At 34.5% G+C, this 26,032-nt stretch overlaps 2 protein-coding genes across 2 annotated transcripts; one reads left to right on the forward strand and one right to left on the reverse strand.

Annotated features, from left to right (window-relative positions):
- Positions 1–8,220: 8,220 nt before the first annotated feature.
- LOC126689371 (chloride channel protein CLC-d) lies at positions 8,221–20,280 on the forward strand. The gene is made up of 23 exons (XM_050384543.1): positions 8,221–8,778; positions 8,883–8,955; positions 9,502–9,723; positions 9,823–9,869; positions 9,961–10,059; positions 11,660–11,734; positions 12,614–12,702; positions 12,956–13,096; positions 13,180–13,250; positions 13,326–13,405; positions 13,543–13,692; positions 14,298–14,357; positions 14,461–14,535; positions 14,798–14,949; positions 16,300–16,435; positions 16,508–16,636; positions 17,414–17,491; positions 17,582–17,637; positions 18,327–18,413; positions 18,497–18,653; positions 18,765–18,866; positions 18,950–18,996; positions 19,879–20,280. The coding sequence occupies exons 1-23, from the start codon at positions 8,599–8,601 to the stop codon at positions 19,973–19,975; spliced, it is 2,403 nt and encodes an 800-aa protein (XP_050240500.1). The 5' UTR covers positions 8,221–8,598; the 3' UTR covers positions 19,976–20,280.
- A 2,561-nt stretch (positions 20,281–22,841) lies between these two features.
- LOC126689372 (mavicyanin) lies at positions 22,842–25,188 on the reverse strand. Its single transcript, XM_050384544.1, has 2 exons — positions 24,873–25,188; positions 22,842–23,384 (listed from the first exon to the last, which is right to left on the reverse strand). The coding sequence occupies exons 1-2, from the start codon at positions 25,039–25,041 to the stop codon at positions 22,999–23,001; spliced, it is 555 nt and encodes a 184-aa protein (XP_050240501.1). The 5' UTR covers positions 25,042–25,188; the 3' UTR covers positions 22,842–22,998.
- Positions 25,189–26,032: the final 844 nt, after the last annotated feature.

Below are 26,032 nucleotides of genomic sequence, written 5' to 3' on the forward strand. Positions count from 1 at the left end.
GTCTTGTTTTTTTGTCTCAATATTGTTTCATTCAGGACCTTTCATGTTGGAAGACGATTGGAGTGGGTGAAGTCCATAATGGTTTGTATCTGCTACAGAAGAGTACTTCTAGGACTACACCTTCTCTGTCAGATCATCTTTCCAATCACAGGTCCTTCAAGTCAGCTTTTTCCTCTTCTGTTTCTTCAAAAGACATGTCAATCTTGTGGCATTTTAGGTTAGGCCATCCATCCTTGAGCAGAATGTCTGTTTTACAGAATGTTTTACCTTCTTTTTCATCCAAATGTACTGATGTTTGCCTCATTTGTCCTTTGACAAAGCAAAAGAGATTGCCTTTTCCTTCTCAAAATAATCTGTGTAATGTCCCTTTTTCATTAATACATGTGGATGTTTGGGGTCCATATTCTGTTTGCACTCATGATGGTTTTAGGTTTTTCCTTACAATTGTTGATGATGCTACTAGGTCTACTTGGGTGTACCTCATGAAAGCTAAATCAGATGTTAAACATCTTTTAATCTCATTTTATAACATGATTTATACCCAATTTGACACTGGTATTAAAGTAATCAGGTCAGACAATGCTTTTGAATTCTCTTTACCTAATTTTTATAATGCTCATGGCATTGTGCATCAAAAGACTTGTGCTTATACACCACAGCAAAATTCTGTGGTGGAAAGGAAACACCAACACCTTTTGAATGTTGCAAGGTCTCTTAAACTCCAATCTAATCTCCCTTCTGCTTATTGGGGTGATTGCATCCTCACTGCCACTTACCTCATTAATAGGCTGCCTGTTCCTTTGTTACAAAATAAGTCCCCTTTTGAACTTCTTTTCCATAAACCACCTTCATTTGATCACCTTAGAGTTTTTGGATGTTTGTGTTTTATCTCTACTCCTCCTGTTCATAGGTTGAAATTTGACTCTAGAGCCGTTCCTTGTGTCTTCCTTGGTTACCCCTTCAATGTGAAAGGTTACAAAGTCCTTAATCTACATACTAGGAAAATCACTATCTCTAGAGATGTTATATTTCATGAATCAATTTTTCCTTTCTCTCCTTCTTATAAGTCTTTGTTATCTGAGTCACTTCCTTTGTCAATTCCTTTACATACTACTTCTTGTCATCCTGTTTTTTATGATTCTTCTAGTCCTAGTTCTGTTTCTGCAGACACACCTTTGAATCCAAGGACTCCCTCACCTAGTCCTTCCTCTATTTTGGTTGGTTCTTTACCAATTCCCTTGCCTGCTGATCCTGATCAGTCCACTTCCATGTCAGTTGATCATCCTGCTGTGTTCACTAATCAGCAACCTTCCCCTATGTCTAATGATCAACCTCTTGTGCTGCCTGATCAGCCCACTTCCTTATCTAATTCTGATCAGCCTGTTACCCTTAGAAAATCTACTAGGGTCAGTCATAAACCAGCCTACCTAGATGCTTACAAATGTCATCAAGTATCTTCTCAATGTCATACTCCCTCTAGTACTGCCCATCCTTTGTCTTCCTACTTGTCTTCCCACAAGTTGTCCTCTAAACATTTACACTTCTGCAATATGATCTCCTCCATTGAGGAACCTAAGTTTTATCACCAGGCAGTCACTGATCCCAAGTGGAGAGAAGCTATGGCTGCTGAAATTTCTGCCCTTGAAGCTAACCATACTTGGGTTCTCACTCCCTTGCCTTCTCATAAGAAAACTATTGGGTGTAAATGGGTATATAAGGTGAAATATAAGTCTGATGGGAGTGTGGAGAGATATAAGGCTAGGCTGGTTGCCAAAGGCTTCACTCAAAAGGAAGGCCTTGATTATTTGGAGACTTTTTCTCCTGTTGCAAAGTTGGTTACTGTCAAAAGTCTCCTTGCCATAGCTGCTGTGCAAGGCTGGTTTTTATGTCAACTTGATGTAAATAATGCCTTCCTTCATGGTGATTTGAAGGAAGAGGTATATATGGACCTTCCACCAGGCTTCCACAGCAAGGGGGGGCTTGTATGCAAACTTGTCAAATCCTTGTATGGTCTGAAACAAGCTTCCAGACAGTGGTTTGCTAAGTTTTCCACTGCTTTACTCATACTGGGTTTTACTCAATCTAGAGCAGACTACTCCTTGTTCACTAAGAAGACTTCTACCTCATTCATTGCTCTTTTAGTATATGTTGATGATATTTTACTTGCTAGTGACAACAAGCAGGCAGTGGATGAATTAAAGGTTCTTCTTGATCAACAGTTTAAATTGAAGGACTTGGGTGACTTGAAGTTCTTTTTGGGTCTTGAAGTGGCAAGGGCTGCAAGTGGCATTAGCTTGTGTCAAAGGAAATACATCCTAGACCTATTAAAAGAAGCTGGCATGATGGGGTGTAAACCAGCCAAGATTCCAATGGATCCTAATGCCAAGCTTAGTAAGTATGAAGGTAAAGCTTTGCAAGATCCTAGTTCCTATAGGAGGCTTATAGGAAGGCTTCTATATTTAACCATAACCAGACCAGATATAACCTTTGCTGTGAATCGTTTGAGTCAATTCATGGCATATCCTAGAGAACCACACTTACATGCAGCCAATAAAGTCTTGCAATACCTCAAGGCAACACCAGGTCAAGGCCTATTCTTTTCAAGTAAATCAGACCTACACTTGAAAGCCTTCACAGATGCGGACTGGGCTTCTTGTCCTGACACTAGAAGGTCTGTGACAGGGTTTTGTGTCTTCCTTGGTGAGTCTCTAGTCTCCTGGAAGTCTAAAAAGCAACAAACAGTCTCAAGATCCTCAGCAGAATCAGAATATCGAGCCATGGCAGTAGCTGTTTGTGAGGTAGTTTGGCTTCTGTATTTGCTTAGTGATCTTCAAGTCAACCATCCTCAAGCAGCCCTTCTGTTTTGTGACAGTCAAGCAGCCCTTCACATAGCTGCAAACCTGGTTTTCCATGAAAGGATGAAGCATATTGAAATAGATTGTCATCTAGTGAGGGATAAGGTTTTGGAAGGGTATATCAGAATGTTACATGTTAAAACTAATTCCCAAATTGCAGATTTGTTGACAAAGGCTTTAAATGCTCATCAATTTTCTTTTCTTGTGTCCAAGTTGAATATGGTCAACATTTTTGCCCCTCTTCCACTTGAGAGGGGGTGTCAAGATTCTACAAAGAAAGATAAAAAGGATCATGACAGAAGCAAGGATCAAGTGAAGAAGAAGACTCCCAAGTCTGCTGCTTAAACTACAGCAAAATACACTCTGCTGTTTATTCTGCTGCTTAAACGACAACTTCATAGGCTGTGTTAGTTTTCATTTTATACTGCATGTAGTTTTTGTATCACTGGTGTTTGGTTTTAGTAAGCACGTGAATAGCACGTGTGTGGAAGTTAGTTTTTATTAATCCGGTTTTAAGGGAAATCTGTTAGATTAGTTAGTTGATCCGTTTCCCCTGTTTTTCCTTTACCAGGTGTATATATATATATATATATATATATAGTTAGTCTCTGTAACAGATCAGATAGATGAATATACAGAAATTTCTCCAAGCTCGAAATCCTTTTTCTCTGTTTTCCTAATATTCTACAATATGAAGTAGAACTAGGAGAATAGGAGGTAGAAGTACTTGATTGCCTAAACCCAAAATTTTGCATTTGCTGAAAGTAAATCCCCGATAACCTTGTTGCGTTGCCAGTTCCAAACCACCTGAGAACACCAAGAAATCCTAGGTTTTACTTGACTTACCCAATAACAAAATATGAAGCCGTACTCAAAGCCCCGCTACCAATTCTACTTTCCCCAACTACTTCTACATTTGTGTTTTAAACATATAGAATACTACAATGAACTTGAAATTTATAATCTTCCTCTTGTTTGTTACTTTTATTATCCATTTAATATATTCTTGCTTATCTACATTTGTAATGGAGAACTTATTTGAATTGGGAATAACGGCAGTTGATGAAGGACCACCAGAAGCAGAAATTGAAGAATGATCACATATTCCTGAAGAGACATGCTTTTGTAATGCACTAACACATATTCAAAGTCAACTACCACTAGCACTTGTTTACCATTAGTAATGCAGAGTAACTACAACATGGCAGAATGAATGCACGGGGAGCATATACTTTTGCTTTTTTGGGGGAATAGGATGGGTACCAAATCAGGGGTGGCGCGAGCTTAAGGCTAGGGTAGTCCTAGGACCACCTGACCTGAATTTTTTTTTTAATATATAATAATTTAAAAATTTTATTTGTCTACCCTTCAAAAAAAATTTGGGAACACTCTTAGTTTTTTTTATGCCAATAAAATTAAATTTTGCACCATAATTTGTTCTACATTCAATGGATAAATGATTGCTTGGTTGTGTACATTGAAAGAGATATAGCTTGTAGCATTGATAATGAGATTATCATGCAACGATTTCAAAATATGAAAACTCGTAGAAGGTAATTGTAAACTTTATGTATTTGCGTGTTTTTTTTATTGTTGTTGTTGTCAATATATGAATTTCTTTTTTTATTAAATTGTATAATTTATGCTCCTTAAGGAACACTTTGAGAAAAATTCCTGGAGCTGCCATTGGTACCAATCCATCAAGAGTTTATACTCAAATGTTGATTCTGAGTTTGTGAAATGGATAATGCTCACCTTGCATATATATGGATAGTGCTCACCTTGTATATATAAGATACAAACTCAGTTGTAAATTCAAGGGTAATGAATGAGAGGTATTCATTTTCTGTACAAACTCTTCTCTGTGCATATTTCTTCTGCATAACGCCTTTTTCTTTTCTGTATACTTTGTATAACCTCTGTATTTCTCCCCAAATCTTTTATTGCCAAGCCGCCTTCAGTTTGGTTAACACTTCCTTGTGTTGCATCTAACTTTGAGATAAATTCTTTTGCATTAATTTCAGGCTCCTAAGTCCTAACCACAACCCAGAAATTATTAATTTTGTTTTGTATCAATCATAAAAAATGGACCCCAAAAGAAAATAAGCATAAAAACAAAGGAAATTAATAGACATTGAATGTGAGACATAAAACACTATTGAAATTCTAGTCAAAAGTCTTGTAATTCAATTGGTTGATATCTTCTAGTGTTTCTAATGGAAACATCTAAGTTTCAAATCCCCCATCTTTGAACTATCAAAAAAAAAAAAAAAAAAAACTCCCCCCTATATCTCAGTAATCAACATACACAAATATATGCACATTTAAAAGGCCAAAAGAATTTTTTTTTTTGAATAGTTTGTATACATTTGATGTAGTTATTTTACTTATATAAAACATATATAAATAAACCTTTTGACATTTGAAATTTTTTCCCATCAGCTTATTTGCCAATTCAGAATTCGTTTAAAAAAAAAAAAATTCAGAATTAAATTTGAATTTGCTTGATAAATTAATGACGTTAACCTGCCAATTCAAAGATTAAGGTTATGTTTGGATTGGGCTGAAAACCACGTCTGCGTCTGCGTTTTTCGCTCTTTTCTTTTTCTTTTTTTTTTCACGTGTTTGTGAGACTTGCGGTTACTGTTCATGCACTAGTCAATGAACAGTAGTCGCAAAATTTGACTTTTCTCATTTTTTTAAGCCAATCAGTGCACATTCTGTACTGTTTACGGACTCACAAATTTTACTTTTCAGCAACTTTTTCATTAAAAATGGGTCCCATGGTATTATTCATACATTTAAAAATTATTTTGCTACAATGTTTTTCAGTTTTCAGTTTTCAACTGTATCCAAACGGACCCTAAATTTGATTTTGCTTGAGAGGCTAACGGTGTTAACATGATTTAATTCACTAGGATGATGTGACATAATGCTTCCATGACCAAGTTTTGTAATAATGTCTCCTTTGTATTGGCATGGACTACTGAATATTCTCTCAATAGAGATGGATATAGTCCATTTCAGTTATGAATTTGGTTGTGCACCGAATACATATTTAGAGCAATCATCATTGAACGAGCATCATAAGTTTGAAATATTATTGCATTTATTAAAAAAACTATAAAATAAATAAATACATGTTAAATGGAAGGGATGGTTACTTTTTTTTTTTTTTTCCCTCAGGTAAAGAAGAGGAGAGGATGGTTACATACTTACATGATACAACTTGAAAGCTTGATTGTGCTCTCACGGTCTTGGCATTAATTTTGAAGCTTTAATAGTTGGCGATTAAATGCATATTTTTATTTTGGGGAAATTACATTAAAAAAAAAAAACTCATAATTTTTACTTGGAAGTTGGGACACAATAAATCCTAGACTTTTAAATGAGAAACAAATCCTCCCTCCCCTTACACCATTAGGCCTCTAATAGTAAAACCAAAACAAAGCCCACCGAGAGAGAGGTGATTCCATCGTTACAGTATTCGCATCAGTTTGTATAAAAACTTATGTTTATTTTAGCATAAGAATTTACTTTTATTTTATTTTATATATTTACTTTTCAAAATATCCCACATCGGATTATCTATTTACATTACATTTCATTAAAATATAAAATTTTCTTAATTTTTAAAAATTATTTCTCTTTCTTCGCATATAATAACCACTATCCATTTTCTTCATTTATCATCGGGATATGTAAAGAAATTTAAAAAATTAAATGCAAAATGAATAATGTTAGTGTAAATTTACACAATTATATACTGACTAATGTAGATCATTTTTAGGCAAAATTGTGTAAATTTTACATTTTTTTTTTTATTATACTACACCCACTAATGTAAATGCTCTTTTGAAGGTTTGGAGTTTAATGCATCTTAAGGATAAGAGATAATACTATGGAATATTTTTAGATACTTTTCCTTTTTATTTTTCATTTTTTTTATGAGATATTTTCCATCTTTTAATCTAAAAAAGACGCATATTTTTATATTGAGGTGTGACTTTTGTCCAATGACTCTAGTACATTGGATCCATTATAATCATGATATGTGTTCATTTTTAAACACGTGTTATGATCGCAACGAATCTAATGTCATAAGACACTGGACAAAAGCCACACCCTTTACATTGGCGCACTTACTTTTGAGAGAAGGTGCACTTAATTTTTTCCTCAACCGTCAACAAATGTCCCATCAAAGCACATGTTATGATTGCAGCAAATTTAGTTTCATAGGACATTGGATAAAAACCACACCCACCCTTTACATTGGTGCACTTACTTTTGAGAGAAGGTGCACTTAATTTGTTCCTCAATCCTCAACAAATGTCCCATCAAAGCACATACATTGGACAGAATTTTTCCTAAGCTATTAAAAAAAAAAAAAAAAACAAACAAACAAACAAATAAAACCAATTTTCCCTTCCAAGTTCCAACCAATCATGGTGTCAACGGTGGTAGGCAACTCAAGTCCACAACAACAGTTGCACTTTCAAATCCACGACTCAACTACTGGTTACAACGAACTTTCAGTAATTCCATTGCAATTTTGGCCCACGTCATCAGCTGCCACCACCAGCGAATTCACATCAGTGCTTTCCACGGAGTTGTCACCAATCTTACATCACAGACACTGATCCAGCCGTCCATCTAACATGTTTGTGCAACCAACAGTACAATAACCTACACTAACCTTGATGTATCATGTCCATTTATTTAGCAAATAAGTGAAGCTTATGTCTAAATTTAGTTTGACTATTAAACTAGTTAAGCTCAAATATAACAATATATTCTTGAACAAATTCTTATGAAACTCGATTTCTGATTATATCCTCTGATGCAGCTATTTATGTCAATTTACTTAACAAATAAGTCAAGTTTATACCTAAATTTAGTTAAACTATTAAACTAACTAAGCTCAAACGTAATAATATATTTTTAAACAAATTTTTTAAAATTATACTTATTTAATTATATGTTTTATTTTTAAAATAGACACAATAGTATTTCAAATTATAATGTTCGTTTATGGTGATTATTTTTTATCATCAAATTAATATACCAATTAATATTTGATACAGGCGAAAATAGAACCACTAATCTCTTATCAACATATATATATCTTGAGATTTTTTTTTTTTGTTTTTTTTGTTTTTTTTTTTGTTTGAGAAAGATATAAACTTGAGATTTAAGTCATTTGATGGTATAAATTTGAAAATAAGTATATATACTTATTCAGTTATTCCCCCTCAAAAAAAAAAAAAAAAAATAGAGTATATATACTTATTTTATATACTATTCTTATTTGAGCATGATGGCTCACCTCAGATCATGTTAAAAATAAAATTAAATGAATGCCTTTACGGCCAACCTTCGTTGCAAAGACAATCGAACTGTCATTCTCATTACTCCTAAGTCCTAATAAAGAAAGAAATAGACTCAACATCCAGACTCCAGGAAGACCGAGATTGAGCGCGCGCGAGAGAGAGAGAGAGAGAGAGAGCCAGTCTTCGTTTTACGCAACGGTCATTTCCATCTCTCAATTCGCTCTTCCTCTTCTCTAAATAAGCAAAATTTTCGGGTTTTTGAAAGTCTCCGATCTGCTCAAGATTCTGAATATTCGAATGCCGTACGGGACTTGAATTCTCGAATCGGAAGAGTTTTGGAGGGAAATTGAATTCTTCTTCGGTGAACTCTAGGGTTTTGGAATTCGATTTCGTAAAACCAAGATCAAAATATCATGTTATCGAATCACCTTCAGAATGGGATCGAGACTGCGAGGCTCGCGTGGTCGCGGCTACCGAACGCCGAGGAAGGCGAGCAAGAAGACATAGGGCTCGTGCAGAGAAGCGATGGGAGTAGCAGCGTTGAGAGCCTTGACTACGAAGTCGTCGAGAACTATGCCTATTGGGAAGAGCAGGTCTTTGTTTTCTTCTCTGTGATCACAAAATTGTACTTGAAATTGTTGAAAAATTCGTTTTTCTCCGAGTTGAATTTTGTGTGCTTTTTTTTTGAGATGTATAGGCACAGAGAGGAAAGCTCTACGTTGGATATAATGTAATGGTGAAGTGGTTCTTTTCTTTGCTTATTGGCATAGGTAATCTCTTTAGTTTTTTTATTTTATTCAGTGAGTTTGTGAATCTATTTAGACTAAATCGATTATTGCCGGTTTATTCATCACAATGGAATTTTTAGGTTTGGTAGATAGATTGATAGATAGTCGGTTTACTTAAGGAAATCGAGAATCGAAGATACTTTGATCAGAAATGTGCTTGTTAATATTGCAAATGGTAGTATTTAGTTTAAACGAAGCATTTGAACTAGTGGATTGGAAAATAAATGATCCAAAAAAAATGTAGTTCCGTACATTAATCCAGTTTATTTCAGATTCCCACGGGTTTTGATAAGAATTGATGCTATAAAATAAAGTTCTACTCATCAAAAATGAAATTTGATGCTATATAATATATAGTTTTGTACTCCAAAGACGATAGTAGATTTTTTGTTTTTATCTTTTCGTATTTATAGATGTGAGCGAAGGGTTAGATTCATGTAGTTAGTCTAGTTTCAGATGTTTTTGTTGTTTGTATCTTCTGATGCTTATGTTATATATATCGTTTTTCCTTTTGAACTTTTTTTTTAGGTACTGGATTAGCTGCCGTTTTCATAAATCTCTCTGTTGAGAACTTTGCCGGCTGGAAGTTTGCATTGACTTTTGCTATAATACAAAAATCATATGTGGCTGGGTGTTTCGTATACGTATTAATCAACTTAGTTCTAGTCTTGTCGTCTGTATATATTGTCACGAATTTTGCACCAGCAGCAGCTGGATCCGGAATTCCTGAAATCAAGGGTTATTTGAATGGTGAGCTAGACCCGTCAGTTAGCTATTTTGAGATGTATTCATCAGTCAACTGTCTCAATGTCATGTATGTTGACAGTGAAGTGTCAATCTAATGTACAGGAATTGATATTCATGGTATCCTTCTTTTCAGAACCTTGATTGGAAAGGTACAAAGGTCTGTCTTTGCATTCTGAGTTACTTGTTTAGTTTACACTTGATATGTGTTTTAATTGTGGTCCTTTTCCTGGTAATTTACAGATATTTGGAAGCATTGGCTCAGTGGGAGGTGGTCTAGCTCTAGGCAAAGAAGGTCCTCTTGTTCATACTGGTGCTTGTATTGCTTCTTTGCTTGGACAGGTAAGCACATGCTGCTAGTAATTAAATATATTCTGACTGGGCAGAACTTTTTTTTTTTTTTTGGTTGTTTTAAATAAATTCATTTTTTATTTTTTATTTTTTTCAAATCCCGCCTCCCCCCTTTCAGTGCAGAGTCTGCAGATACCAAATTAGACCTGTTGAGGCCCATTAATGTTGATTGAATTTGTTGGACTTGAATTATGATTGATTGTAATTGATGTTGAGTGATTTTAATTGAAGCTATTAGAGAGATTTGATGGCTATTTGAATTTTATTTCCATATATGATCTAATGTTATTATGATTTTATTTGCTTCCATGTTTGATGTAATTTGGGGCTCTATCTAAAGGGCTTAAATCTCACTATTGAAACAGTTGATGGATTTGTAAAATTTGGGTAGGGAGTTTTCTTCCAGTGCTTGGTGCTGATTCCTGGGTTTCTATCATACTTAGTGCTGATTCCAAGCAACCCTAGGTGTTGATGCCTAGGCTCTATCTAATTTTTTTTCCCTCGCTTGATGCTGATCTCTACAAACCTTTAGTGCTGATTCCTATGTCCTATGCTTTTGTTTTATTCTTCTTTTATTTCCCAAACACAAGTCCCCCTTTTACAGTTCATTGTCTTTTATTACCCTTTTTTCCATTTGAAGACTACGGGTTTCTAAGGCCTCAACAGAAAAAAATTAAAAATTTGAAATTAAAAGAAAACATTGTGGTTTTCATGGTGAGAAGGTCATTAAAGTCATGTTCCCAAGTGTCCCTGCTCCAAGACAATAACTGATTATTTCTAACGTGCAATATTATAAAATCAGATATTAGACATGGCACTATGTGATGAAGGACTATTACTTCACAAGGAAGCTAAATATTATTAACGGAGAAAAGTTTTGATTTCTTTTGATCATGATTCATTTTATTCTCCAATACAAGTTTCAAGTCCATTTCCTACTAATGATTTTTGTGCAACCACAGCCACTTGATTCTGTATTAAGGGAGGTCAAATGTATTAGTTTGGTACTTATATATCTTGATCCTTTTTCTTTGACATCCCTCGTCTGGCTTGCTTGAGGTGTGTCAATATTTTATTTATCATGAATGTTTTGTCTTACTGTTCTTCTTATTTGAACATGGCACTGCCATCATGAATCTAGGTTGGTTTAATAAGAGCTGCCCCGTGTGATTTCGTAAATCTGTACTCAAAAGACATTTGTTTTACTATACAACCATGTATTGTTTTTAGTTCTATGACATAATCTAAGATTGGTTCTTGATACGCCTGAACGGTGGGAGTTCTGTATTGCTGGTCCTTAACAGTTTGCTTAGCAATTTTGGTGGAGTTTATTTCATTGCTTTTATGATTCTTTTTCATGCAACTTGATGCGAAGATCTATTCTGGTGTTTATTAGTGATTTTTGTAACTTGTATTTTGTTGAAGTTTCTATGTATAATGCTAATAATCAAACATGCTCCCAGAGTTGGAGGAAAGAAAATCCTAGCTATTACCATATCTTCATTTTATTTATTTATTGACACTATGTGTAGCCTCTTTCTAGAGTTAGCCTTACAAACTAAAGTTTTCTTTTGTGTTGTGTGAAATTCAGGGTGGATCCACAAAATATCATCTAAGTTCCAGATGGTTGCAAGTTTTTAAGAGTGATCGGGATCGCCGTGATCTTGTGAGTGACTTTAAGCCTTTTATTTAGTAGTCTAAAGCCTCCACCTGTGTCATATTTTCCAAATTCAACTGAGTATCCTCTAACCATAAATTTATTTCTTTGTTGATTTTGACATGTAGAAAAAACCATTAGACAGGATAATATGCTTTGTTTAATCTCTTTTTGTGACAGTCATAACTAATAATCTTAATGCCCTGTGCAAGTTTTGTTTAGTGTTCTGGATATCACAGGATATTGGCACAACAATTTGTATTTGTATTTTTGGGTTTGCTGTAAGAGGAATGTACCATGTGTAATATAATAAATCTGAAAAATTTTCCAGTTCAGAGTTCTCAACATGTTTTATGTTCATTTCCATTTTATAGACATTTTTGTGCTAATATTTTATCAATGATTGTATCATGCAAGGGCATCATATCAATCTGTACATGCATAATAATATGCTTTAATCACAATAGTTCTCAAGGTCTTATCTATGGAGTGTGCACTTGTGTTATTACTTAGTTAAAGGGGTTATATTAGGAGTAGAGAAGTATTTTTGTTGGATAATTCTAATTCTTAATATGGATTATAACTACAAAAGATGGTACTGACTTGGGTGCTTCTCATTCACTTGGAAATGATCTACAGTCCATAAGAAACCTTTTCTGTCCAATTAAAAGGCTAATCCTGCTGTAAAACTGGTACTTTCTGCCGATAATCTTGTACTGCAACCTCTTCAGTTTGTATGTTAATGTGAAGAATTGCTACTTTATTTGTAATCTTTCTTATTTGTCAGTGTGCTTAGATATGTACTACTCTGGGCTCCTGTCATCTGACTATGTAGGTGGTATGCCTCTAAATCTTGCTCATTTTCCATTTGTCTAATGTTTTGAAAAGGTAACCTGTGGGTGTGCAGCTGGAGTTGCTGCTGCTTTTAGAGCTCCAGTTGGTGGTGTATTATTTGCATTGGAAGAAGTTACATCTTGGTAAGATAATTTTGTTCTTGATTGCATAATTAATATTGGGATTAGAGGGTATGCTGGGAAGGGTAAAAAGGTGCCTTTTCTTGATCAATTTATATCTCTTGACACATTTTTGTATGCATGGTTCAAAGAGCATTAGTTTCTTTGGAAATGTGCTACTTTTTATGCTGTGAAATATTCAACTCTAGAAATGTTTCAGATTTATAAATTTATATATGGGAGACCCTTTAAATTGATTTGCATTATACAATTGAAGGTGGAGGAGTCAACTTATGTGGCGTGTCTTCTTTACTTCTGCTGTTGTGGCTGTTGTGGTGCGTACTGCAATGGGGTGGTGTAAGAGTGGAAAATGTGGACATTTTGGCTCTGGTGGCTTCATAATCTGGGATATATCAGGGTTAGAATCTAAACTTACTTGACTCTTCTGTATTCATCTTTGCCTTGAGCTTTTGCTTTTTTTCTAAGTGATCTTATTTTCAGTGCTCAAGAGGACTACTCTTTTGAGGAGATGCTGCCAATGGCAATTATTGGAGTTATTGGAGGTCTACTAGGTAAGTTTTGCGAAGATGGTTTACATAGAAATTTTCTTCATCAAGTTTTTGGTTTAATTTTTGTCTTTTTGGCAGGAGCCCTGTTTAACCAACTTACTCGTTATATATGTTATTGGCGCCGAAATCATTTACACAAGAGAGGGAACCGAGTCAAGGTAGTGTTTTGAGGAACAATTATGGAAATTACATGTTCTATATGCTTATGTTCTTTTCTTCCTATAATTTATTGTTATCTAATGGTTATATCTTACCCATCACCTCTCCCAAAACAAAAACAAAAAAATCCTTGCAGATTATTGAAGCATGCCTTGTCTCCCTGATAACCTCATTTATTTCCTTTGGATTACCACTTTTAAGAAAATGCAGTCCATGTCCTGATTCGGATCCTGATTCTGGTATAGAATGCCCAAGGCCACCTGGAATGTATGGGAATTATGTAAATGTAAGTTCTGATACTGGTTTTTGTTCCTTTTGGATTACTTTTAAGGTTTTCTTTTACAGTTGATTATCTATCTGACATGTAATTTTGAAGTTCTATCACATGCCCAACATAAACTCCATTTATTTTACTAAATTACTATCATAATTTTTTCAGTTATCTTAAACTTGAATAGATTGTGTGTTCTTGTGATTTTGAAAAGAAAAATAGTTTATTATACCCACTTATATATCAAAATAAATTTGTGGTTAGAATTTGGACCCTAAACCATGAATGGTGTGACGTTGCTGACTCCAAATGCATGTGCAAGTGTTACATGTTCCCTGTTTTTTAGTAATACCAGAGATTTTCTCCCCCTTATTATTTTAATAGAACCCCTACTTCAATCAATATTCTTATAACCTAATTGTAGATCCTTTCATATGATGAAATTTGTTGTTGCAGATAATGAGAACTTTTTGTTTTATTTTTTTTCTTCCTTCTTAAAGTTTTGAATGTCAACCCTTGTCTTTTTGGTGGGTACTTTTAATTTTTAACCTTAAGATATATGTTGTGGAGTCTTGATGTAGCTTTCACATGTTCTTATCTTAATTTTTTTCCATTTTCAGTTTTATTGCAGTAAGGATAATGAATACAATGACCTTGCAACTATATTCTTCAATACTCAGGTTTTTCTTTATTTTCGGAAACTCTATTCTTTCATTTACATGGCTACATTTGCATGGTGCCTCTATGGTTTCAGTTTACTGGAATTTGTCTTTGTTGGTACAGGATGATGCCATAAGGAATTTGTTCAGTGCAAAAACAATTCATGAGTACAGTGCCCAAAGTTTGTTGACCTTTTTGGTACTGCATTTACTAGCTTACTGCATAGTCTTTTGGACAGATATACTGCTCATGCACTACACTGTTTTCTCTTAATTACTTTACAGCATCTTATTCTGATTAACTATGTTGCATACTTGCATATACATCAGTTGAGCCAGGACTTCCAACTAACATTTGAATTAAACTTTTGAAGTTCTCATAATGTGCAAAGATATTGTTGCTGTTTTGGTGCTTGAAATTATGCTTAATGCAAGTTTTTCCTTCTTTTAATGAACTGCAGGTTATGTTTTATACCCTAGCTGTGGTGACATTTGGTACTGCAGTCCCAGCTGGTCAATTTGTTCCCGGAATAATGATAGGATCAACTTATGGACGTCTAGTTGGCATGTTTGTTGTTAACTTTTACAAGAAGCTCAACATCGAAGAGGGAACGTGAGTATCATGATCATTTCATCCTGTGGAATTTTTATATCAGATTCATATTTTTTGCGACTCGAGCTTCAGAATTCTTCTTTCTTGAGATTGGTCTATGAGTGGATGAGGGCCTTAAATTGGTTATTTATTTCTTCTTTGTTGAAAATTTCCAGTTCTTCAATTGAAAGCCATAACTTTAGGCATTACACTTGTATATGTAGGTTTGACCAACATTTTGTGTTTAAAGATCAAATGAACAGAAGCTCTATCCACTGTCTGAATTTTATAAATGCTAGTTTAACCATGGAAAACTTCCCTGAAGCTCCGGAAAATAGGTCTCCCTGTTAATACTATGTACTTGTGCGGCTCTGCCAACAATTAGTTAGAAAATGCTATATCTGATTTTTGAATTCCTTTTTGCGGTTCCATTGTAATTTAATGATTGGGAAATAGATTTGGTGGCGGCTTTTACTCATATTTTGGAGTCTAATATTCCACTTAGTTAGGGTGGGGACCAGATGAGGTGGAAGCTAAGGAAGAATGGGGATTTTGAGATTTGGTCTTTCTATAGTGTGTTGAGGTGGCCTTCTTCTATTGTCTTTCCTTGGAAAGCTATTTTCGGGGTCAAGGCCCCCAAAAGAGTTTCTTTCTTTGTTTGGACAGCGGCTTTGGGGAAGATCCTCACTGCAGACAATTTGAGGAAAAGCAGTTATTCCATTGTGGATTGGTGCTGCATGTGCCGATGTGATGGGGAATTTGTTAACCATCTTCTAATCCATTGTGGGGTGGCGCATCAGTTGTGGAGCTTTGTTTTTAGATCTTTTGGGGTTGCTTGGGTGCTTCTTGAGATGTTTGATGGGTGTATTTGGAGGGACTGGAATAGGTGCACATTTGAGGATATGAAGTGGCCCGGGGCAGCTCCTAGCGTCTTTCACAGGGACTTTATTTGATTGGTCTCGGGATTGGGGACTCATATCTAGTGATTCCATCCGATGTTTATAGACTCCCTTATTTCTTTTATATAGTTTTTTTGTCCTTTTCTTTTCTTCTTTATTATTTGATGTACTCTTCTGACTGCTGCATGTTCTTTTTACATGTAGCAGTCCCTTTTTAATGACATTTTGTCTTACCTATATGAAAAAACATTTCTATGTAACACACAATTATGTGCCCTCTTTTTTGTTTCTCCGTGTTATAGTCAATACATATGCTGCTATTACCTCCATATGAACCTTTTCTATTGCTGCTTCTATTTTCATGATCGCGTGCTTTGCTTAAGACTGTTTTCCGTTAGATTGCCAGCATATACAATTTGCTACATGCTGCCTTCATTCTTGTTCCTGATGTGCTTTTTCTTGGACTTTTTAGATATGCTCTACTGGGAGCTGCTTCTTTTCTTGGAGGTTCAATGCGGATGACAGTCTCTCTTTGTGTCATTATGGTTGAGATCACAAATAACTTGAAACTTTTACCTCTGATCATGCTTGTTCTTCTAATTTCAAAGGTATTGTTTTTAGGGTTTGTCATTTTACTAATAGTTGCGTTATGAAATGTACTTAGTCTTTTCCCATGGCAGGCTGTTGGTGATGCTTTTAATGAAGGCCTATATGAGGAACAGGCACAACTGAGGGGCATTCCATTACTGGAATCTAGACCTAAGTACCAGATGCGTAAAATGGCAGCTAAAGAGGCCTGTGGACAAAGGGTGAATGTCACTTATAATTTCAAATTTTCCATTAATTATTGATTTTGAACGAGGATATGTCTAGTGTCAAGACAGACATGAGTTTTCCCAACAGCAGCCTTCATAAATGTAGATGTTAGGACGTTGACACATGTAATGTGTATAGGTGTAAAAAATTATTGTATTCTGGCCCAACTAATTTTTTTGATTGGTATTTTGGCCTAAGCAAATTGGAATATGCCTACCTGAAATAGGCCATGCAGAACCTAGGGTCATGGTTCACATAATTTGACTGAGGCTTTCAGAGGAAGAAAACCCTGCTGGCTTTCAATTATTGAAAAAAAAAAAAAAAAAAAAAAAAAAAGAAAAGAAAGAAAGAAAGATAAAATGGTCTTATTTGTGGAAGATTTGCATTTGCTGTTGTGCTGTAATATAATCATATTAGTACAATAGAATAGGAAGACAAAAAATGGAGAAGCTTTTGGTAAAAGATTGCAAATGATTTCTCTCCATACTGAAAAGGAGAATTTAGTAACTATTAAAAAATTTGGAAACTAATAACAAAAAATAGGGGGAAAATAGCACCTCCAATATCAAATGTTATGCTCATTATCTTTTCAAATCAAGAGGTGTACCTTCTGATGAACATGCATATATAATATGGTGGTGGATATATTTCTTTTTCCTGCTATTTGGCTTTGGGTGCATTATATTGTTTTTTTTTTTTTTTTTCTTCTTCTACTTGCATTGTGCATGCCATCATAAATTCACTAAGCACTTTCTTTCCCAACTTTGAAGGTGGTCTCCTTCCCTCGTGTTGTTAAGGTTGCAGATGTAGTTTCTATTTTGCAGAGCAACAAACATAATGGTTTTCCTGTAAGCTTAACTCTACTTTGCTTTTAATTCTAATTTTAATGGTGTTCTAGCCCATTTCTTAAGTACTTTATCATACTTCAACCTACCCAGGTGATTGATCACACAAGAAATGGGGAAACGCTTGTCATCGGACTTATGCTTCGCAGGTATAGCATATTGAGTTGGTTTTCTTTCTGTATGTATGATATCATTTATTAAAAGCAGAAGCATGTATTTGCACTCCATTTGTTTCAGTGGAAAACATTTTGTGAAGATAGTTTTCTGCATTTTCCTGTATTTCGTGTCATAAAAAAAAAATGTCAAAGGAAAAAACTATCTTTGGTCAATGGAAAATCCTATTAAATATATAATATATTTTTAGAGATTGTTTTATACTTAAATTTTCCTAAAAACAATTCTATCTCAAGCCATACTAAATAAAGCAAGTTAAGAGGCAATATGGAAACTATTGACAACAGCTATATCTCATTTTTAAAGACGGTATTAAACATGAAAAATTATTAGGTACTCCCGGAGTACCATAAATGCGTACTTCCTCCTCTTACATGAATAGTGGGTCCCACCATTCATGTGAGAGAAGGAAGTATGCATTTATGATACTTCGGGACCCTCCTCTCACATGAATGGTGGGTCCCACCATTCATGTAAGAGGAGGGAGTATGCATTTATGATACTTCGGGAGTACATGATAATTTCCCATTAAACATAGGAAAATGAGATAGTTTTCCAAAAATTATTTTTAAAAAATGACTCGTTTTAGAAATTGTTAATGTCAAAACAAATGGATCGTTAGTGTAAAAAAATTAACTTTTTTAGTATTTGGTTCATGATGCAGTCATATGTTGGTACTTCTTCAGACTAAGGTAGATTTCCAGCACAGTCCTTTGCCCAGTGATACAAGAGCTGGATCCAGGCCTACAAGGTAATTGGTGGTTTCATACTACAGTTAAGTCTTGCCTTATCTTCACTTCTCTATAAGATTTTGATTGTTCCTCTAAACTCCAGGCACACTCCGAGTGAATTTGTCAAACCTGTTTCCAGTAAAGGATTAACTTTGGATGATATACATCTTAGTCCTGATGACTTGGAAATGTACATAGATCTTGCCCCATTTTTGAATCCATCTCCATACATTGTCCCCGAAGATATGTCTCTGACAAAGGTGATAATATGTCTTTACATGTAGGATTATTTTTGTATGCATGTGTCCTGTCTGTCTGTCTGTCTGTCTCTAATCTTGTCAAATAAACATTGCATCTTCTTGCTTGTACAGGTATATAATCTTTTCCGCCAACTAGGTTTGAGACATATATTTGTTGTCCCTCGTCCATCTCGTGTGATTGGTCTGATAACCCGGAGGGATTTGTTGATTGAGGTATTGCTACTGTCCTTAACCTTTCTATATATTCAGATTGTATAGACTATATAGTAATCGACATTTGATGGTTTTCATCACAGGATAATGAGGAATCAGCTACAGTGGAGCTCCAATCGACCAGTGTAAGGTCTCTATAATGCTTTGCTTAGATATACCAACTTTGATACTCTGCAATGGAGAATCTGAACTTAATCTGTAGAGCCAGTCTAGTACTTTTTTGTGGACTTATGACTTGAGAATCAATTTTCAAACGGTAACTCTTTCTTTAATGGTGCTTAGCACATAGGATTCAGAGATGTCTATCAGCATGTGATTTTTTACTCTGCAAAAAATTCTTCCTATGTTGATTTTGATGTTCCTTTAAACTTAACAGTAATTACATGCCAGTTTTTGTCTGTTTTGATGAGTGTATAACAGTCACCCCCTATATGTTGAATTTATTTATTTATTTGATAATTATATATTGAATTTATTGGACTAATGGTAATTTATTTATTTTCTTCTGTCTTGGTTATTGATCAATTACTTTATTAGAGAAGGGTGATTAGAAGTCCATCTCAAATGAAGAGACGGCTAGTTGCACACATGAATTGGAAATTGAAAACCAACTTTGGCTGTTTGGTGTACTGCATGACCCTCTATTTCAATAAAATATTGCATGTTACTCATTTCATTTTGTAGAATATATGGTACATTTTAATGGGAGTGAAAGCTTCCATTTTGATTAGAGCTTTACTTTTGGAATTCTTTCCAGATCTTGAACATGTCAAAATTATATTTCTTTCATGCCTACGGGTTCAATAATCAAGTTAAATTTTTAAGTCATCCTTTGGCCATGTACTAGCAATCTGGTCTTTGACTGAGCCATCTGTTTTCCTTATAGACAACTTATTCTGTCATTGTATTACCTGCAGAACTTAGTGCCTATATTATCAAATGTGAAGCAATATGTTTTCATTCATTTTTTATTTTCAACTTGTTAATCCTGTCCATAAACATCTGATTGCAGAGCACGGCATCATGATAGAAGAGTATCTATGGGGAATGGGGATGCAGAACTCCCACTTCTCAATGGTCTTCTGGTCCAAGGTCATACATCCAGCTGATGTTGCTGTCCTATCTTCCTTGAAGATTCATTCTTTCTGCTTACTACAATTCTTTCCTGAATCTAATTCTTTCTTCTATTTTGTAATCATAAATGTACCAAGCTTATAGGTTTAGAATTGACAATTAATTACTCCCCCTTTGATTGAATGTTGTCGGCTTGTCGCGGTAGAAAAAGGGCGCCCGGGGAGGTGGGGGTGTCGTTGACCACACCCATCTAAATTTTGTATCATATACAACTGAGAAAAATAATCATATGATAGATTAGTGGAGCAAAGTCAATGGTGCCCTACCGGGTTTTTATTTATTTTTTGACCTACCGAACAAAACGAATAAACTTGACTTAAGTTGAGCTTCTCATTCAAATCAAACCAAAATAACAACAAAAACTAGAACCTTCTTTTGTTTTTCTTTTTTCATCTTCTTACGAAATGCCACTTCCACGAACAATCTAAGCTTTTCAAAATCCCCAATATCTTTATATGTTTAAAAAAAAAAAAAAAATTTATTATAACCCTCTGCATAATAGCTCTTAGTATACAAATGTTAGAATTAGGTTTTTTCTCACCAGTGATCTTACACAAGAAAAACCGATCACCCAAACAAGTCCAGCACAAAAAAACTCACTTAGAAGAAACCCTAATTTCAATATCCCAAATCCAAATAAATGCAAATTAAATGAACATTTATTTAAAACTAGAGTTTGCTGTTTGCATAAATAAGATATATAGAGTGTTGACAGTGGAAAAAGAAGTGGGATTTTAATGCAAAAATAATGGAAAATTACATTTTTCCACTCTAAACTTCTCTTTTATAATGTCTCTCCAACTCCCAACCTATCAATTTGAGAGAATTGTATCAAACTACACCTGGCGGAAATGGGATGTAATGATAAAATTACTCATTATCTCATTTAATGCCATATTTAGATAGCAGAGTGAACATTAATATAATCTATATGTTATATATTGTAAGGTTAAGAACCCAAATCATATATTGGACCTTGGGCCTTGGTCGAGAGCGTGAGTAGTCTGAGGACGAATGGATGGTAATGAATGGTTCAGACTTAGGACTTAATGAGCAAGATACAAATGGAAAGGTGGTCCGAAGAGGAATATCTTCTCGGATAAGCTAAACACAGATTAGATATAGATCCTAACGATCAAAGTGACCTTCCAGGAAGCTCTAGTGATAGGGACGTGCATTATAAACATACAAGAAAGATGGGAACTCAAAAATATCTAAGGAAAAGCTGCTACCATCGCATTGAATATTCTGTAGTTAACTTTCTGACTGCATTAATGAGGAAGTGATCTCTGAATAGTACTTTTTCAGCCTTACAACCACTCCTAAAGACTTCTAGAGGAGGCTGATGGGACAAGTATCAGCATAAACCATCAACTATCCACGTGTAGGGTAAAGATGAAGGAAGAGATGTAGTATAAATGAGAGTTGAGACCTCAGAGGAAGGGGATCGGAAAAATAAAGAAAGAATACTGTAGTAATCAAAATTGTACTTGTACTCTGTTTAGTTGATTTATATGAAAAATTACCTCCTTTGACAAGAAGTTCATTCATATCAGTACGTCTTATTTGTGCTTGATTGTCATCTAATTCCATATTAGCCGTTGTCCAATTCATTAGGACCTAGTTCTTTAACCTACTCTCTACAAATTTATTGTACTGAGCTCACTTGGCCAATATACCACACACTTTGGGCTTGGATTGCAAAACGTGTCCCTACATATATATTATATATAGACACACAATATAAAATATATATTAATAGGTGTGGTGTGGTTTTTGTGGTTTTTTGAAATCAAAACCGCAAACCACACCTCACTTTGTAGTTGCAATTCAGTTTTTGCATATTCACCGTAGTTAGCAGTGCGGTGACCATATAGTTGATTTAAGCGTAGTCACCATAGTTTTCTATACAGCTCTAGTACGGAGAATGGAGTTCTTACATCCTAATTTCATAATTAAATGAGTGGTTTAAATTCATATTTCCAACAAAAAGTACATGTAATTCCGACATAACTTTTTCTTTTTCTATTAGAAATGTTACAATCATTTTTTCTTTTTCTTTTTTTTTTGAGAAATAAATGTTACAATCTTTGATGAACCATTTTTGACCGAAGAGATTTGTTGTCAACCGTCAAAACTATTTTTTGGGCAGCTCTTATTATTTGTTAGAAATTTTTGTTGAAGACGACAATTTTTTTGTAGTGTATCAATAGTAGTTTAAATGGATATCGAAATAATGTAGTTAGAATATATTTAAATGTTAATCACATAACAAAATCCAAATGCATGAATAGTTAGAATTTTAAAAACTACATGATAGAGTTACCATAAAAATTCTAGAAGATCAAATCTCATAGATGCTGAAATAATTGCAAACAAAATGTGATGCTAGTCACAATTGGAACCACACTTATAATAGTGGATCTATTGTGTGGAATGTTCAGTCCTCCTCGTTCAATTTTTTTATTTTATTTTAAAAATCAATAATTTACCCGTCAAAGTTTCAAACTCAATTTCAAATACTACACTTGTCTACTAGGCATATACATCAAAATAGAAATAAGCCTTCCCATACAAATCATCTATGCATTTACCAGTTCATCAATTGTCAATGGTTCAATCACAATTTTGGTACAATTAACGTGCGTTTGGGTAAGAATGAAAAATTAAAGTTATTTCATTATTCAGTTTATTTTTACTACTATTCATGGGTCCCACTGCACTTTTTGGCACTATTTATAGGCTCTATTGTACTATTTCAACTAATTTTTACTTTTATCTACAGTACTTTCAGCAATAATTTTTCAGTTTCAGCAAAATAAGCAGTATCCAAACACACCCTTAACGAAACATTCTATGAATCTTCAATATATGTTTGTATATGATCTATTCAATAAAAGTCACAATACTTTTACATTCTATATAATTCCCTCCAAAAAAAAAATAAAACAACAAAATTCTCAAAATGGCCGCAAAACCCAAAGTAAGACACTCCTGATTAAGCAGAGCCAGAAGCAAAAAGTGCAAGAAATGCCATAGCAAACCCAAGCATACCAAAACCACCCTTGAGAGTATTCAATGGAGGAGCAGCCTTACTAGGAGAAGGAGCAAGTACAGAAGGAGCTGAAGGAGACTTAGGAGTGACCAATGCAGATGGAGTTAAAGCAGTACTTGAAATATTGCGAAGCACATTAATGTCAACCTTCTGTCCAGATTGACAGTGGCCAGGTACACCACAGAAAAAGAAGTGGTGACCACGAGTGGTGATAGTAATGGAGTCATTTCCAGTGGTATAAGTGGCCATAGGTGCTGATGTATTACATGTCTTGTACATTGCATGTGTTACTCGCATCACATTGTGAAATTGTGCATTGTACTCAAAACCTGATACAAAATCAATAGAAAATATACCCAAAAAAAAAAAAAAATTTGTTACATTTAAACACCAAAAGCTCAGCTATTATAAGAACTTTGTAATAAAATTAATAATAACTTTAGCACATTTTCCAATTGACAAATGTAAAACTCTTGCTTTAAAGATCCTTACTTGTGCAGATGCTTGAATTTCTTTGAGAATGTCAATTTAGATTTTACAATAGGTCTTTAATAAAAGAGTCAAGCTAATGAGTGTCTTTAGGGTATTAGTTAATAGAAAATTATTAGGTATTCTCGAAGTACAATAAATGCGTAATCCTTTCTTTTACATGAATGATAGGTCCCAAGTACAATAAATGTGTAGTCATTTCTCTTACATGAATGGTAGGTCCCACTATGAATTTAATTAGTGGGACCCAGATGAGGGAGTGCGCATTTATGGTACTCCGAGAGCACCTAATAATTTTCCTTAGTTAACAATCCATTTTAGAAAAGTTTTAACACCACTTTTATGGAAAAAAAAAAAAAAAATTGTCAAAATATTAATTACTTTTTTTTCCTCATAAAAACTTTTTTTAAATGAATTATCAACTAATATCTTAAGAGCATCAGTTAGCATTTTCCACGATAAAAATCCATTTTCTCTCCTACAAGTGTCCCAATTGTAGCACTTTTTTTCAGTACAATTGCAGAGACAAACAAGTTAATTAGTGAAAAATGAAAGATGGTGGTGGTGGGCCAGTGGCGGTGGTGGTGGGTCACTCAATAAGTAATAATTGTATTTAAAAGTGGAAGCTAGCTATCATCATGAAAGTATGCACGAGTTGGTGGAAACAAACTGTCTATGCATGTGGGGGTCAAGATGTCCATGCAGTATATGGCAGACCCCATCATGAAACCCAAACAGAAGCTTGATCATTGATGTCGTGTTATTGTGATTGTTAGTGTTAGCCATACGATGATGGACACGTGTCAATTGTGATGCAATTACTCTCTTCCTTTTTTAACGAGGAAACCACCATTAGACATGTTGGCTAGACTATGCCTAGTAGTGCCTACACTCTATATTTTAGGCAGTGGCTGGAGCACTCACTAATAGATTGAGGTCACTTTAAGCTAAAGCAAAATACAACCATGGAAAGAGACAATGTTCTTTCAAGAGATTTGGACCAAAAAAAAGAAGTAATGGAAAGTAATTAACAAAAATGTTGTACTTACTATTTCAGCAATTGTAAAAAAACTTGTTTAACACTTATTTTGAGAAAAATCAGGGCACAAGCTACTAGATAGAGAGAAATTTCACACCAAGAAAACATTTTTTTTTAATCTTATACCATAAATTTTCGTTTGTGGGGAAGAAAGCTGAAGACTTGATAAGACAAAAATGAACATCCAACTATCAGAGGAACTAGCAAGACCCAATTCCCACAAACTACAAAGAACCCAACATGAAAAGAGAATTCAACAATGAATTATGAAGAAAAAGAAAAAACTTACGGATAATGTCACCCACTTCAAAGGTCTTAATAGCAGCCCACTGCTTGTAGTTTACGTTACCAATGGTGGTCCAACCTGCAGAGTCCCCAACCTTGTACACAGCTGCATTGGACACATGGACAAAGGCCATCACCATGAACAGAACAAAGACTCTCCCCACCAAAGCCATTGGTATGTATTGTAGGCTCTGGAAGAAAGGGACTGACTATTTGTTCTTTAGGTCGAGGTTGGGTTGGGAGAGTTGGAGATGCTGTGTGTTTATAAATCTTTTGGACCTCCTGGCTTTGTAGGATGGTGGTTGGAACTTTTAAGGAAGTCACTTTGGAGTTTGGTGACTTGGTCCCCTATACTTTTTTGTTTATTATAAAGAACACCTCTTTTAGTGAAAAACAGACGATAGTGGCCCAATGGCTGGGTCCTAATTTGAAAATTTTGAGCAACTCTTTTGGAGCATTCATCCTTTTTGTTTTTATTTTGTTTGGTGAAATAATAATTTTCCCGTCAAAACAGAGTGATATCACTGTCACCTAACAAACTACACAATTCAATTTACAAAATCTGAATGCTTGTGAACTTTCAAAAATAGCATAAGGTTTTGTTATCTAATTTTCCATAACAGTCATGATTCAGTCTATAGAATTTGCACTTCATTCTTCACTTTTCCATTGGGTACCCCTCACTTTTTCTTTTCTTTTTTTCTTTTTTGTTACTGGGTTTTTGGTTGATTGACTAATATATTTCATGTTCTTAATTAGGGTCAGTAATTCGCTTATGTTTGGAAGGCTTTTTATTTTTATTTTTTATTATTATTATTATTATTTTGAAGTGGAGAGAGATTCAAACCTTAAACATCTCCATTTGAAAATAAGAAACTGATGGTTAACCTAAAGATCATTGGTGTGCTTGGGAGTTAATGAAAAGATGAAATGGAATGAAATAATAATAAATATGGTGTATTTTTCTACTATGTTTGAAATAAATTAGTATGTCACCTTCATTTCATTGAAGTAATGAGTATACCACCAAAATATGAGAATGAATGTTTAAAAGGGAATAGAATAGAATGGAAATTCTCTCTAACTATTCAATTTCTTCTCACCAAACTACCAAATCAAGGACTAGATGGATTGTCATTTAAAGATCCATTCCATTCCCTTTGT

Source organism: Quercus robur, chromosome 6 (assembly GCF_932294415.1).
Source record: "Quercus robur chromosome 6, dhQueRobu3.1, whole genome shotgun sequence".
In the NCBI taxonomy this organism is placed as follows: domain Eukaryota; kingdom Viridiplantae; phylum Streptophyta; class Magnoliopsida; order Fagales; family Fagaceae; genus Quercus; species Quercus robur.

What these genes read in the sequence shown, in the direction of transcription:
- LOC126689371 (XM_050384543.1), top strand. Translation starts at nt 8,599, where the DNA reads ATGTTATCGAATCACCTTCAGAATGGGATCGAGACTGCGAGGCTCGCG. An exon ending in AATCAAGGGTTATTTGAATG is followed by an intron (nt 9,724 to 9,822) that starts GTGAGCTAGACC and finishes TCTAATGTACAG; the next exon opens with GAATTGATATTCATGGTATC. An exon ending in ATCGGGATCGCCGTGATCTT is followed by an intron (nt 11,735 to 12,613) that starts GTGAGTGACTTT and finishes TGTTTTGAAAAG; the next exon opens with GTAACCTGTGGGTGTGCAGC.
- LOC126689372 (XM_050384544.1), bottom strand. Translation starts at nt 25,041, where the DNA reads ATGGCTTTGGTGGGGAGAGTCTTTGTTCTGTTCATGGTGATGGCCTTT. An exon ending in TGAAGTGGGTGACATTATCC is followed by an intron (nt 23,385 to 24,872) that starts GTAAGTTTTTTC and finishes ATTTTGTATCAG; the next exon opens with GTTTTGAGTACAATGCACAA.